This window comes from Hermetia illucens, chromosome 1, assembly GCF_905115235.1.
Source record: "Hermetia illucens chromosome 1, iHerIll2.2.curated.20191125, whole genome shotgun sequence".
Lineage (NCBI taxonomy): Eukaryota > Metazoa > Arthropoda > Insecta > Diptera > Stratiomyidae > Hermetia > Hermetia illucens.
Genome location: NC_051849.1, coordinates 186659753 through 186674968, shown reverse-complemented (window position 1 = coordinate 186674968; position 15216 = coordinate 186659753). Strand labels below are relative to the sequence as shown.

The window sequence follows — 15216 nt, the reverse complement described above, 5'->3', positions numbered from 1 at the left end:
CTCTAACCACTCAGCTATCCGGACAACAACAAGCATTTCTTCGCCATCTCTTTATGAGCTTTTTGCAAAAAAAAATGGGTCTTTAAGTACGAGCCTGACGGCGATGCACTTCATACGCCTCTTAAATATCAAAATCCAACAAAGAATGCAGTTTGAAGCGTTAAAAATCTTCCCTTTGACAGCTTGCAAAAAGTTCTGTATTCCTGGATTTGTAAGCAACATGAAAAGAATTTTATTTCCACATCAATCTTACCCCAAAAGGCCAAAGAGCTGAATATCCATTTCATGAAATTTTAAAGTTTTACGCCAGGAAAGGATTAGTGGAAAAATTTCGAAAACGACAATTACAAAAAAAACTCTCAAAGAATCCAAGTCTCGTGCAACTGCTTTTGAGAGCGTTCCATTATACGTTGAAAAAACTATTACTGATTCCGGATGAGGTATCCAACGGTAACGAAACAGGAATGTTTTGGAAGTTGCTGCCAGAAAAGGTGCTTATGGTGGAAAGTCAAAAATCTGCTTCTGATACAAAATCGTATATACTAATGGTAAAATTAAAACGAGCACTTTCATTTCAAGGTTCAAGATAAAAATACTTTAATTTAAAAGTTAAAACACAACAAAACAAAATTTACCAAAAGAATTGGTTGTTATTGGACAAAACACATGTCATCCCCGTGCTGATAAACTGAGCCTAGTAACTGCAAAGTTTTTATACTGTGAGGTTACAGTCCTACCTTAACCCATGGACCCAATTTAGCCAAAAATTTACTACAAGAAATATCTTCTTGCTGAAATCATTACAGGTGAAATTGACATTTCAAAAGCAACTAAAACATTGTCTCTTGGTATCTGTGGTATCCACATGTTTGCCAAACCTCAGCAAGCCATCGCAAACACAAACGTGTAGATAGTGTGTTTCGCTTGGTTTTTGTGTGTTTGCGTTTGCCATTGATCCGATCAAGTGTCGGTTTTTTGGACAAATCAAAGGGAATTTGTTTAACTGCTCAAAAAACACTAACGTCCTTGCAAACGTGTGGATGGCTATGTTTGGTCCATCAAAGGTTTGGATTTTGGGACAAGCGCCAAATGTGTGGCGCCGGCATTAGACATATGGCAAACTTTCCACGAAAGATCACCTGTGCGAATATAGAAATATTGGAAAGCTATATTCCCGACAAAAGAATAGGTCCCAGAAGATCGTATTCCTGGCCCTTGTACGAAAAGCGCTGTAGAATTAATAAACAATGGGAGATTTGCAGGATTACCTTTTCCTATAAACTGTGAAATCAAAGACCTAAATTATGTGGTTCAGTTGCTACGCAGCGCCGAAGAAGTTTCAAAAGCAGAGATTGAAATCTGAATCCAAAATAATCCCAACGAACGATGTAAACGATGTGGAAGACCAATCGGAAGAAGATAAACTAGAAAAATCAGTAGAAATTACCAAATGTTGAATTGGGCTAAAGCAAATCATAGTTTTTCTATGGCTAACGAGTATACGTACCAGGTTGATCTCGACCTGAGTTGGCGTGTAATGGGTTGCCAATAATGGCATGACTACGAATTTCGTAGCAAACAGAATGTTTTCCTTTGTGTTTTTTTACCTCTGTCCATTTTCTTCTTTCTAGGAGAGTCAACCTTCTTGAAAAATATGTAATCCAGAATAAATGAATCGACACGCCTATCGGATGAATTGCAGTGACATAACACTGTTTTTCAGTGGCTCCCCTCCAGATACCTACCATACTCTAAGAGGTATCCATGGTGCACTGTTGCAGGGCTTACTCTTTTCCCATTACTCGTGAAAGTAAAATCGAAGAAGTGGCTTTGACTTCTGTCAGTGTGGCTCCAGAGGCCAAAATAGCTCAACAACTTCAAAGTGACTCCTCACTCTTGGACCTTTTGGCGGTGATATCATCAATCACCACTAATGGAAGGCCTAAAGAGACGTATGGTTTAGACAAATCACCTCAATAAATTTATTGTCGGCAGCCACTTATGACACATATTTAGAGCGGAATCCTAAATAGTCTGTGTGTCTGTACACTGATCACATGACGGAACTCGAATATTCCACTTATAAGCCACTCCATGAGCTCTAAGGCCAGGAGAACCTTAGTTGCTGATCGTATTCTACGTCGTATTCACAGAATATGCAGAGACTCTCGCAGACACTAGGCCAAAGATCCCAAAATTAAAATTTACTTTGGCAACTACCAATGTTATTCCTGCCGTTAACAGAATTTTGGATGATATTGTGCAAACTCCTGAAGAATTTCTTGAGGCCAACCCAGCCGTTGCAATTTATAAGCAACATAGGTGATATTTCTGAAAATAATAGAAATAGTTCAAAGGGTATGTTGGCAAACCATTTAAATCTAATGATTGTTGACCCAATCTTGATTCCACAATTTTTATCAAGGGGCTAATTTAGGTTTCTACTTCATTTCTCTGCGTGAACATCTCAAAGTATCTTAAAGTTAAAGATTGTTTAGGTAAGGAACAAAAAGGATGCGGAAAGAACTCAATGTACAGTACCTGTAAAATCGAAATACAGAAAACATCTCGACAGTTTACATCAATTATAAATAGGTCTTTGACTCCATATCACATTTGTGGTTATTATAAGTGTAATAGTTTTACAGAATCAACCCAAATTACAAGTATAATGGTTGTACAGAATCAACCCCAATAGCAGTGACGAAGAATTAGAGCACGAAGCGAATTAGGTATGATTTTATTTGGCCTTAAATCCTTAACACATTAAATTGTCTGCCAGAGACGAAAAGCAGCTTCGTTCCATGATGGACATCACCATCCAGTTCATAAGAATATCAGCCTGCAGTCGGGTTTAGCCAAACAATTTTTCGTGGAAAACACACGGACAATGAAGGATACAAGCACAATGACACCTACTTTGAAGATATAGATTCTGACAACATAGGGGAAGGAATTCGAACGGTTTCTGCATCTTATCCTAAAAACTGAGCCGCTCGGGAAACATAAAATCATGGGTATCAATATCTTCGTTATTCCCGCACTTCGATATACTTTCAGAGTCATCTGCACAATAGAACTACATGGATTTAGAGCCTGTCGCGAGTAAGGGTATTTGATTCAAAAAAGAATATCCAAAAAAATTTCTCCCATGTCATCATGGAGGAAGGGAGTGCTTGATTTCGAAACTTTGCACTTAAATTCAGTGTATACCTTTGTTTCCCGAATTTTTCTATGAACCTCTGCCAATTACATCCCATTATCGTCGTAGAGATATCGAATTCTGAAATAATAAAAAATTTGTTGTTTCTTTTTCGTTGGTGATATTTATTCTTGCAACTACCGATATTTCGGGAACCACTTGTTCCCTTCATCAGTGTAGATATTTATTCTTGCAAATACCGATATTTCGGGAACCACTTGTTAGCACTGATGAAGGGAACAAGTGGTTCCCGAAATATCGGTATTTGATGAATAAATATCTACACCAACGAAAAAGAAACAACAAGTTTTTTATTATTTCAGATAATTAATCGTTAGAAACACCGCATAATTACACTCAGATATCGAATTGGTGGGCCTCGGCGCAAAACCGGGGTTTCCGGAGTTCCCTACTAAGGCGTTGATAATGATGATTTTTCGTAGCAGATATTAAATTGGCACTTTGAGACTGAAGACATTCTCTGCTCTTCAGGTTCAGGATCCTATGTCGGATGGAATTTCAGTCCAATAGAAGATTGACATATGGAAAAAGAATCCCATCCACACAGGACACATTGAAACATTTTGGTTGCTAGGCATTGATATCGAATTGGTATTCTGTTTTACAAGACAGAAGCATTTCATAATTCCATACTTGTCAATTTCCAACTTCATCATCATCATCATCAACGGCGCAACAACCGATATCCGGTCTAGGCCTACCTTAATAAGGAACTCCAGACATCCCGGTTTTGTGCCGAGGTCCACCAATTCCACCTACGCCATCGCTCCATCTCAGGCAGGGTCTGCCTCGTCTTCTTTTCCTACCATAGATATTGCCCTTATAGACTTTCCGGGCTGGATCATCCTCATCCATACGGATTTAGTGACCCGCTCACCGCAACCTATTGAGCCGGATTTTATCCACAACCGGACGGTCATGGTATCGCTCATAGATTTCGTCGTTATGTAGGCTACGGAATCGTCCATCCTCAGCTGAGAAGAGGAGACCGTCTAGCATATAACATCTACGTGCAAGGTGCTGAACAGTTCAAAGTACACCAACCGTCATAACACTGCCTCCACGATTCGTCATCAAAGCCTGGGGTTGAATATATTCCGCAAAGGATCTGGGAGAATGGGCGGGTCGAACTATTACACCGATCAGAGTGTTGACCACCATAGACTCGGTCTACTTCCACTCCTCAAGGAAGAACGAGCGTGCTTAGTAATCGATATAGTCGTATCATTGAACCGGAACACTGTTGAGAAACAACAAGAAAATGTGCGGAACTCACCTTGACAGTCGATATGAAGCAAAGATTCGTTATATTCAAATCAGACAATCATTATTAAGCCTCTTAGCGCCATTCACATCTCACTAATATATATTGGGTTGGAGGAAAAGAAATGTCGTATTTGTGATCGAAATTGTACGCGCTACCTAACATACTTAGAATTATCCGATTTAAGTCAAATATGCGCCGTTTTGTTCGCAAACTTGTTGCCATTTAGAAGGCAACTTCATTATCCCCCCCCCCTTCTTATTTGCAAGTTTTCGCAAGCCTCTTTTAAGGCCAACTTGATAGCACCAAGAGCGTTTTGCATGAACCGGAAGAGATGGTAATCACTTGGTGCCAGGTCCGGACTATACGGCAGGTACGATAGGACATCCCATCCGAGCCCCCGTAGCTTCTGGCGAGTCACCAAAGATGTGTGGGGCCGAACGTTGTCCTGGTGGAACACAACACTATTCCTATTGACAAATCCTGGCCGCCTCTGCCTTCAAACGGTCTTCAAACGGTCGAGTTGCTCACAGTAGAGATCCGAATTGAGAGTCTGGCCATAGTTGAGCAGCTCATAGTGGATGATTCCCTTCCAATTCCATCAAACACTCAGCAAAACATTTCTGGCCATCAATCCGGGCTTGGCGATGGTTTGGGTCGGTTCGCCACACTTCGACCGCGATCTTTTTCGCATGAGGTTGTCGTACGTGATCCACTTTTCATCACCAGTCACCATCCGCTTCAAAAATGTCCCGAATTCGTTCCGTTTCAGCAGTGCATCGCGGGCGTTGATTCGGTCCAAGAAATTTTTTTCCGTCAACTCGCGTGGCACCCAAACATCCAGCTTTTTTGCAATCCAATCTTCTGCAAAAGGTTCTAAACGGTTTTATGGTCCTTACCCAGTTTCTAGCCAATCGAGCGAATGCTCATATGGCGGTCTACTTGGATGATTTCGACGATTTTATCGGTTTCTACTACGATTGGCCTACCAGTACGGGGTGTGTCTTCGACATCCATTACACCAGAACGAAATCGCTGGAACCAATGCTATGTACTTCTATTAATTTCAGCAAATCAAGGATGCAAACAAATAAACAGCTGACTTAACACAGAGTTTAGAGTTCTGGAATTTCTAAGAAAATTCTGGTTGGCAACAAGGAAGTTATGATGTATCAGCTGAAAGTTATACAAACATCTAGTTCCGATTAGATAAAAAAAATAATTGCCTACAATTCGTTGCTTTTATAATTGTAATGCAAACAGAACAAGGATTTCCCAAAAATTAAAAAGTGATTAATTTTTTAAATTGGGTAATGAGATTTACAATGCGTATACATTCAGTATTTCCTTCTCAAGGAAATTGAACATTGTGTTGTTTAGATATATGGTTTGTAAGACCCAAATATTATACATTGAACCGATTTAGATTGACTTTTTTGTTGTTAAAAACTGGGAACTCAAAAGGGTCTACATGAAGTCAAGTATGCGGAAATCAACAGGAAACACACAATAAAAACTATGGGAGCAATTACTCGGGTAATAAATGTTAACATTGTTCAGTTTGCAGTTTCCTACCACTAGCTAATTACAAATGTCGACTCCAAATCCATAATTTAAATATGTTAGTATATAAATAAAAGATACAATTAAGAAAATTCCAATTAAAAACTATTTATAGTCTTATATATCATATTTCTCTCAATTTCCCTGAAATTCTCAAAGCAAACATGCCTGCATATACATACAGGAGGATATGTATGTCTACCTTAACACTAAATTGTTTCAATCCTCTACCCCTTATTCCTTTCGCCATACAGCAAATGAATAAAACGGAAATAGAACTATCTCTACCGTGTTCGATACTGACATCACGTATTTGTTTGTTTGTTTTTAGTGTTTATAGCACACTTTACGACTTTTCACTCTGCTTCCAGGATCGGACTGTGATCATAGCGTTCCAAGTACGAACGACGATATAATGAACTCTCTGTACCACACAATAATATGTATCAGCCTAATCATCACTTTTGTTTATAAACAAAATGCTTCATAGTTTCAAATTTTATGGACTTGTATACTTTTGTAATGTATCTTAGAAATTACAAACTTTTACGATTATGTCCTACCTTTTGTGCTCGTCTGAAAGGGTAATTCCTCCATAGATCATAGACCATTTCCTTTCAGTTTCCTGATCAATTGACGATTTTGATTTTGATTTCGAGTTTTATATCTTGATTTGTATATAGTATAACAACGACTACGAAAATAAAGATCTCACAAGAAAATATATTTTCTAGTCCTCGAACTATGAGAAGCAGGAAACAAATTATACTATTCCGGTTAACTTTATAAAATTTGCAATCTTTTTGGAGTTGTTTTCTATCTTTTGTCTATAGACCATGTATCTACATGATTCATATCTTAAATTTGTAAGTGTGCAAATATGCCGCAGTGAGGCACAAAATGTTTCCGAAAATTCGACAAGTATAAATACGATAAAAATAACATATTAGTAGTCTTATTATTAGCGCACTTAGGATGATAACCTCGAACGCTAGAGAATCTATAACAGTGCAAAGCATGATATGATTCATTTTTTTGCTTCCGGAATTCCGGCTTTCTCTGCACAGATGAAAAGCATTTGAACATTTGTTGTGGTTAATGAAATTTTTTACTTCTAGGGAAATACGGCTTAGATGCGTGGGCTAACTGCTTGAGAGAGGCCACCTTGTTTTGTGTTAATACAAAACCTTATTAAAATCGGTTTACTGTCTGTCTGTTTTTTTTTTTTGAGGAGGTGGAAATCTTTAAGACACTGGCCTGGACACGCCAGCGTGTGGTATTCTTACCCACTAAAACAACCCCCGACTCCCCCCAATCACGGGGCGGAGTCAGTTCATTTTAGCTTGGTCCCCTTTCGTCTCCACGCGGCGTACGTAACCGCGCTTTTCTATTCTCCTCTGCCTTTCGCAGTTTGCTCTGGATAGATAAGACCATGGGGTTGATCGCATCCCAGTCTTCCTGACATGCTAACATTCTTCGCACCACATCTCTGGTACGAACACCTCTCTTAGAGGCTCCTCTAGGTTCTTCCTCTCCTCCACAAATCTTGAACAGTGGAAGAATACATGCTCTGGGTCCTCTGGGACTCCATCGCAGTTTGGACAATCGGGTGAGGTATCTAGTTTAAACCTGAACATGTACTGGCGATATCTACCGTGCCTCGTGAGAAACTGAGTAAGATTACAATTAATCTACCGTGCCGTCTCTCCAACCACTCCTTGATGAGATCTCTCCCTTTCGGCGTTCTTCGTCTGCGATAAAGGAGAGATAGACTTCACATTATATATATTCGTCATCTCATCTGCCAAGATGTGAATGGGTATCATTTCAGAGATGACGAATGCCGCATCATCTGAGACAGTCCTGAATGTCGAGCACACCCTTAGGGCTGTTCTTCTGTAGACTTAACTCAGTCTGTTAGCGTTAAATGTAACCTGCAATGCCTTTCCCCAAACTGGTGCTGCATAGAGCAGGATCGAACTCACTACCCTAGCTATAAGCAACCTGGAAGCATGCCGTGTCTCTCCCACGTTCGGAATCATCTTTTCCAGGGCCACACTTGCAGTGGATGCTTTGTCATAAACATACTGCACGTGTTGCTTATAGCTAAGCTTCCCGTCGATCATCACTCCCTAGTATTTGATGACAGGCTTAGAAGTGATGATATGATTCCTAATTTGAATGCGAGCAAAATTTCTTTTACGGCGCTTGGTAATGAGGACCGCTTCCGTTTTTTCCGCGAGTGTCAGACCAGAACTCTCTAGCCAACCCTTAACAGCACTGATCGCTTCACATGAGTATAACTCAGCATCTTCGAAGTGCTTTGCGATCAGCGCTATATCGTCGGCGTAGCCCACCACCGTGGCTTTCTCCGGAAGGGGAAGATTAAGTACATCGTTGTCTGTCTGTATGTCCATCACACGCATTTTTCTCGGAGACGGTTATAGCGATTGACACCAAATTTGGTAGAAAGGTGGGAACTGTGAACGCTTACGCATATAGTGAGTTACATGCTTTTACGTCGAATTTAAGGGGAATGTAAATTTTTTTTCATGAAATATAGTTATGTTGAGCATCAAACTAAATATCTCGATTAGTACTTTTCGACGCCGGTCTAAGTTTTGACATTTGTTAGGAAGGTGGGGAGTGCGGGGGGTTGAAAGTGATCATTTCTTTAAGGCCATTCTCAGAAACTACCTAACCGAAAAATCTGAAAAAAACAGGAGGCTGCCACTATATAGTGCCTAGGCTCCGAAATACCTTCCATACCAATACCTATCCAAACAAAGTTAATAATAATATATTACTATAATTTTTAGTAATTGGCTTGTAACCCCCTTAAGTTCATCCTAGCATCACTAAGTGATGTAAGCTATGGTATAGAGTATGATCTTACCAAGTTTGATGGAAATCGCACTATTACAAACAAAGTTATAATACATCAAAGATCTTGCTTCTTTGCAAATTTAACACTATGAATGTTAATATCACCCGAAAGTGGATATTCTCACATAATATATGCACATATTACGTTCTCCATACTAAGAAATACACAAAACCTTTCGTACCTGAAGCGCGCAGCTTCCGGTTTCCCGACTTGTTTCAACGACGATACGAAGCAACACATGAACCCGTGGCATTGCTTGGTACTGACTTACAAATAGCAATTTTCGGTCGATTCTACTCCCATAAAATTAAAAGGAGCAGAAATTTTGCTTTGAAATTTTTGAAGCATATTTCAGGATATTTGGGCTAACGATCTATGCAGCAAACAGGTCGAAATACCGGAAGCTGGATGCTTCGGGTATACAGGTTTTGTGTTCGTCTTGTGTGAGAAATTTCCTACGTGCGTTTTTCCCTAGGAGCAGCGTGACCAAAGCGGCTCGGAGATGTTAAACGCTCCTTTATATAATTGGCAGAACACGGTAAGAGACCGTAAAGCCGCCTTCGCCTAATTTTTTTTTTTTTAATTTGGGTTCTAAGCCCTAAACGACAGTTCCAAGTGGATCAAAAAAAGAGGGAGTAAGTTGCTGCCCATTTGGTCTGATGCGACATCAAATGGATGCGGACTTAGAACCCCTCAATCTTTAAGGTCGTCTAGAATTTCAAAGAAATCGTTTTCTGTTTTATATACCCATATTTCGAAATTAAAGTCTTTTGAGAATATACTATGCAATTTCTGAAAGAATATTTACAATATTCTCGCTTCTACAACCGCTTTAGCAGGTAGAGAGCGGACCGCTCGCTCCGACAATGGATGCACTGTTCGTACCGAGGCAGCTGTTCCGGTCTTTCTCGGAAATATGTATGGATGCAAGTCTAAAGGGTGAGTACGCGATGGAGGTGTTCATGGACATTGAAGGGGCTTTTGACTGTGCCCTCTTCCAAAAGCTCTGTGATGCCGCCAGAGAGCATGGTGTTGACGAAACTCTAATAAAGTGTATCTACGCTATACTAACTCAGAGATTGTTGTGTGCTAAGGTGGGTGTTGATCGCTACTTAACTACGGAAGCGATGAAAGGTTGCCCTCAAGGAGGTGTGCTATCGCCACTTCTGTGGAGTATCCTTATCAACTAACTACTATGCGAACTGCAAAATCTGCCAATGCACGTTCAAGCTTATGCGAATAACGTGGCTGTACTGGCTGTTGGTCGGTTTAGCCGTTTCTGAGAAAAGTGCCTGTGACAGACAGACAGACGGACAGACAGACAGGCAGATATTGAACCGATTTTAATAAGGTTTTGTTTTGCTGATTTTGATTTTAATAAGGTCGTATTTGCAAACAAAACCTTAAAAAAATTATAAAAACTGACGTTTTTCTTTTGAACCTCTGCAATTTTGTTAATTTTGACTATTTTCCCTTGCATTGAGGTTGATATTCTTAGAAAATAAGTTAGTAATGCAAAATTAAAACCTTTCTCAGTCTGACGAGTCATCGCGCTCTCCCTATCTGCATTAACGCGCAGAACATCGAAGGCAATTTTTATATCTAGGAAACATGGTTTCTGTCGAAAGCGGATCCAATTAGATGTTACCCGGCTCATTAGCGGCACTAGATCCGCTTTCGCTGTCCTGTCTAAAATCTGGAAAAGCAGTTATCTCAGCACAAGGATCAAGTTGAGACTGTTCTGTGCTAGTGTTCTTTCTGTCTTGCTATATGAGAGTAGCACATGAAAAGTGAACTCCACTGTTACTCAAAAGCTCCAAGCTTTCGCCAATACCTGTCTTGCGTCATATCATCGGAGCACGCTGGCCTGATACATCTCAAACGAACAACTTTGTCGGCGCACAGGCTTGGCACTCGTATGCGATGTGATAGGAAGACGGAAGTAGCAGTGAATAGGTCACACATTAAAGAGAATCGACAATTGAATTGCAGGCTATCCCATGCAGTGGAATCCACTCTCCTAAGATGACTGACGAGCGAGTCGACCCAAGGGCACTTGGCACAGAACAGCAGACGATGAGTGCAAGCTGTACTATTTTTTCCGAATTTTAAAAAAATATTTAACCACGAGAATTGATCACCAAATGCGTTAATTTAAAGAAGCCTATAAACGCTCTAGAAAGAGTTGAGGTCAACCGAACGCTGTTATGACGTCACATTAGCATGACATATCAAATGACAAAAATAAGCAAATTGTACGGCTACCGTTCGTGTTATATGCCAAGTTGCAAAAGCATTATAGAAAATCGTGCATGGAAATGTTGGATTCGAAGAAGCTCGTCGTACATAAGTTCCTGGGATATACATACATACATATAATTTTTTGCCATGATCATGTCAATGTAACCATATATTCTTAATTAGTTATATCTATATGTAATAAATATTATTGAACTAGGATTTATTTTCTTTTGGTTTTTATTAATTAACACTAATTAGAGGGTTTGAATAAAGCTGTACAATTAAAACAAGTCGGGAAACCGGAAGCTTGACGCTTCAGGTATAAAAGGTTTTGTGTTTCCCTATGTGAGGAGCATGACGTAGTTCTCCATTGGTTTATGGCATTGACCCGAGATATTGAAATCGCTCAGTTCTGGACAGGTTATTGCCATTGACAGAATTGAGTGATTTAAATATCTCGAGGGGCGAGTTACTGCCATTGCTAGAACTCAGCGATTTAAATATCTCGAGTCAATGCTATCAGCCAATGGAGAACTGCGTAATGGAATTACTTTACGCATTAACGCAAACTGGATGAAGTAGCATTCCACAACTGGTGTTCTTTGTGATTGACGTATCAACGCACGTCCCAAATTCTAAAATCTACTGCAATGTCGTCCGTCTGCCGCTCTCTATAGTTGGCCGACTATAAAAGACAATGAACGGCGTCTTGCGGTAATGGGGACGAAGATGTTGCATTGCACTGGTGGCGTAACACATTTTGATCACGTCTGAAATAAGAATATTCGCGATCGATATGGGTTTGCACCGATCGTGGGAAAACTGCAAGAGAGGCGTTTTCGATGGTGTGGTCACGTAATTCACGCTAACGAGAATTCACTTACCAATATTGTCTGAACATCGAAGTCAATGGTAACCAAGCAAAAAGTCAGCCGAAACAACGGTGGCTTGATACGCTGGATGCGGATTTAAATGCCTCGCAATTACATCCTGATCAGGCAGGATAAAATAAAATGACGAAACCGATCACGACGAGCCGAACCCGCTTGTGAACGGGACAAAGGATGAAGAAAAAGAAAAAGATGTGAGGAGCGGCGAGTGCACGACAGCACCGTGTCACAGAGCTAAAAATTCCATTGCCTTCTATTTTTGAGAAAGCGATTTAAATAAATCATTTGATGGAAAGTCCTGTGTTGATAATAGTCAACCTCATATGCTTTACACTCTGAGTTTAATATTATTAGACAAATGCCAAGAATTTACCCTATATCAGATATAAAAAAGGTCTGGATAGAATTAGATTCTTCTTGAATGGAATTTCAATGTTTCACCTGAACGTCAATTATTCTCGTTAATTACGACGTCAGCATCTTATTTGGATGAGTTAGGATGCTGTTAATTCGCACGAAATTGATAAGTTTGAACTGCTATAACTTTGACACTAATAGTTGGATTTTCATGAAACTTGGCAAGCGTATGCACGAGGGTGTCCTTTATGTCGGTGCAAAATTTAGTACACCTAGGACTTAAGGGGACTTTTTTAGTCAATTCCTAAAACTTGATAATATACTATTATTTTATTTGAGCAGATTTGAGCAGATACTGGAATGGGACATCTCTCGAACATTAGATTTGACATAAGCGTTTTACTCAAAACCTTAAAAAGGGCTGCAGATAAGTAGATTCTTCATAAATGCGACTTTAATGTTTCACGCGAATGTCAATTATTCCCGTTAATTATGACATCAGCATCTTGTTTGCATGGCTTTGGAAGCAGTTAATTTGGGAGAAATTGCTAAGTTTGAACTGCTATAACTTCGGCGTTAATAACCTGATTTCAATGAAAGTCATCGCGTTTATACGAAATGTTATCCTCTATGCTAGTACAAAATTCGGAAGTCCTAGAATGAATCTAAGGGGGGTTTTTCAGTAAATTTCTAAAAGTTAGTAATATACTATTAGTAAGTTTATTTGAGTGGATATCGGAATGGGTCATATTTTGAGGCCCTGATTTCATCTAAGCGCACCATCCTGATTTTTTCCGGATTTTTAGGTTGGGTAGTTTCCGAAAATGAGTCCTATCTCACTTTAATTGCATACATTTTGACTCCTTACTCACGCACTTTACAATTCACGCCAAAACTTATGTCAGTTTCGAAAGGTACAAATCGGAACCTTTCATTTGATACCCTACACGACTATATCCGGTGAAAAAAAATTTTAAATCCCCCTTTTACATGTATGGGGAGCCCCCCTTTAAACTGTACATTTTAATAAGGTTTTGTTTTACCCAAAACCTTAAAAACCAAAGAACGGTTGCGTTTTCGCTTTACTAAATTTTATAACCCGTAGGTATGCATATTTCGGCAACTGCTTATCGCCTTCTTCGAACCCAAGCACTGCAAGAGCGACAAGTAGTCGTAACGTTAAAACGACAACGGTTTTCTTTTTCAATTTCAATTAGCCGTAAGGATTGCAATATTGCAAATTTGATTGCGGGATATATGAGATCAACGATCGATCGCTCTACAATTATGCATTTCATGTCTCGAACATCGAGTGGGAACGTACCTTCTGAATGTTGTGAGTCTGCTGGGTACATATGCGTATAATAAGTTGACGAAGGCTCATAGAATGAATCCATTGTATGGCACACGCGTGAGCAGGAACTCCCTCGCACTACACTATATGAAACAGACATTACACCGTTGTAACTTGACTAAATTCCAATCTTCCACTATTGGGCAAATTTCAAGCCCAATTCAAATTTTCAAACTATCACACAGATCACGTTATCCTCACAACTATTCCTTATTTTTTCACAAAACTGAAATTATCCTTCCACTTGTATATAGATTTATCCCACAATGCGTTCAACTCGAAATTCGGTCCATGACTGACTGTTCCCTTGTTTCCATAGATACGTAACTGTGTATTCATTATGAGATAATCCCGCCCACAACTTTTCCAATTTTCTGGTAAGATACATTCAACACCCCTGGGAACATATACATAAGGATGAAAAGAGCGATTTTGCTCCGGATTTGTTCTTGATACCGCGGATTCATGCGGCGCTCGTATCTACGCAAATGCCTATTTCAAAATGGATAACAATAGAAGGCGATGGTTCCGGTGTAGTTTTATTGGATTTGATATTTATTTATTTACTTGAGACGGCTAGTGGGTATTTTCCGTAATGTAAGCGAATTAATGGATCAACGGAGTAATTAGAAGCAAATCGGCTAATGGACGGATAGATTTAAATTGATATTACTTTTAATGAATAACATTGAAAGCGGAAATGATGATAATATGAGTAAAATTATAAATGGGTATCCCATTCGGAACTAACGAGCTGTTTACCACAGAATTCATGTGGGGAATTTACCCAAACCACAATTCAATATAATATCCGCATACAACTTTGCGGAATTTGTCGATTCGCCTCTTATAGTGATAATAAGTGATTTGTTAAGCAATTGAGAAATATAGACATAATGATACAAAATAAGACAAAATGTTGCCTACTACGAATCAAGCATAAAATAGTTGAACTGGCAAAAAATTGGAGAAGGTAGGGTTTTCACATTTATTGGTTTCTTAGAAAAACCTTTTATTACTAGAAACAATTGAGCAAGGGCACCTCTTATATAGACAAATGTTTTGTAGATTTGATGCACTTGGTATCATCTCAGAAGTCCTGTTGGCTTAGCTTCCACCACATTTTCTTAGACCCTTCTAATTTCTGCAAACCATTCCAATCCAACAATAAAAAAATTGCCAAAATCAGGATTTATACTAATCCGCATACAAAGAATGTTTAAATAACAAACAAATCGGAAATCAGAAGCTGGACGTTTTTGTGTATTTTTTTATATAAAAATGTTTGAGTGAACATTTGTCTCATTAGAATCAAGCATGTAATGTATGTGCATTATGTCAGAATATTCACTTTCACGTGCTACTCACATTCTAAATCTTAAAATTGGCAGTGAATGGACAACAAAATTGTAATGAGCCAAATTACAATTTTGTTAT

The 15216-nt window shown here is 39.2% G+C and overlaps 1 protein-coding gene across 3 annotated transcripts in view; it reads right to left on the bottom strand.

Annotated features, from left to right (window-relative positions):
* Window positions 1-14081, bottom strand: part of LOC119661257 (heart- and neural crest derivatives-expressed protein 2) — a 50651-nt gene extending 36570 nt beyond the window's left edge. For 2 of the 3 annotated variants that reach the window (XM_038070510.1, XM_038070509.1), the window contains exon 1: window positions 13750-14081. In XM_038070510.1, coding sequence (XP_037926438.1) covers window positions 13750-13879 — 130 coding nt within the window. In that variant the 5' untranslated portion in view covers window positions 13880-14081. The remainder of the gene's footprint in view (window positions 1-13749) is intronic. The other variant, XM_038070508.1, reaches the window with a different exon arrangement.
* Between the last annotated feature and the right edge of the window lie 1135 nt (window positions 14082-15216).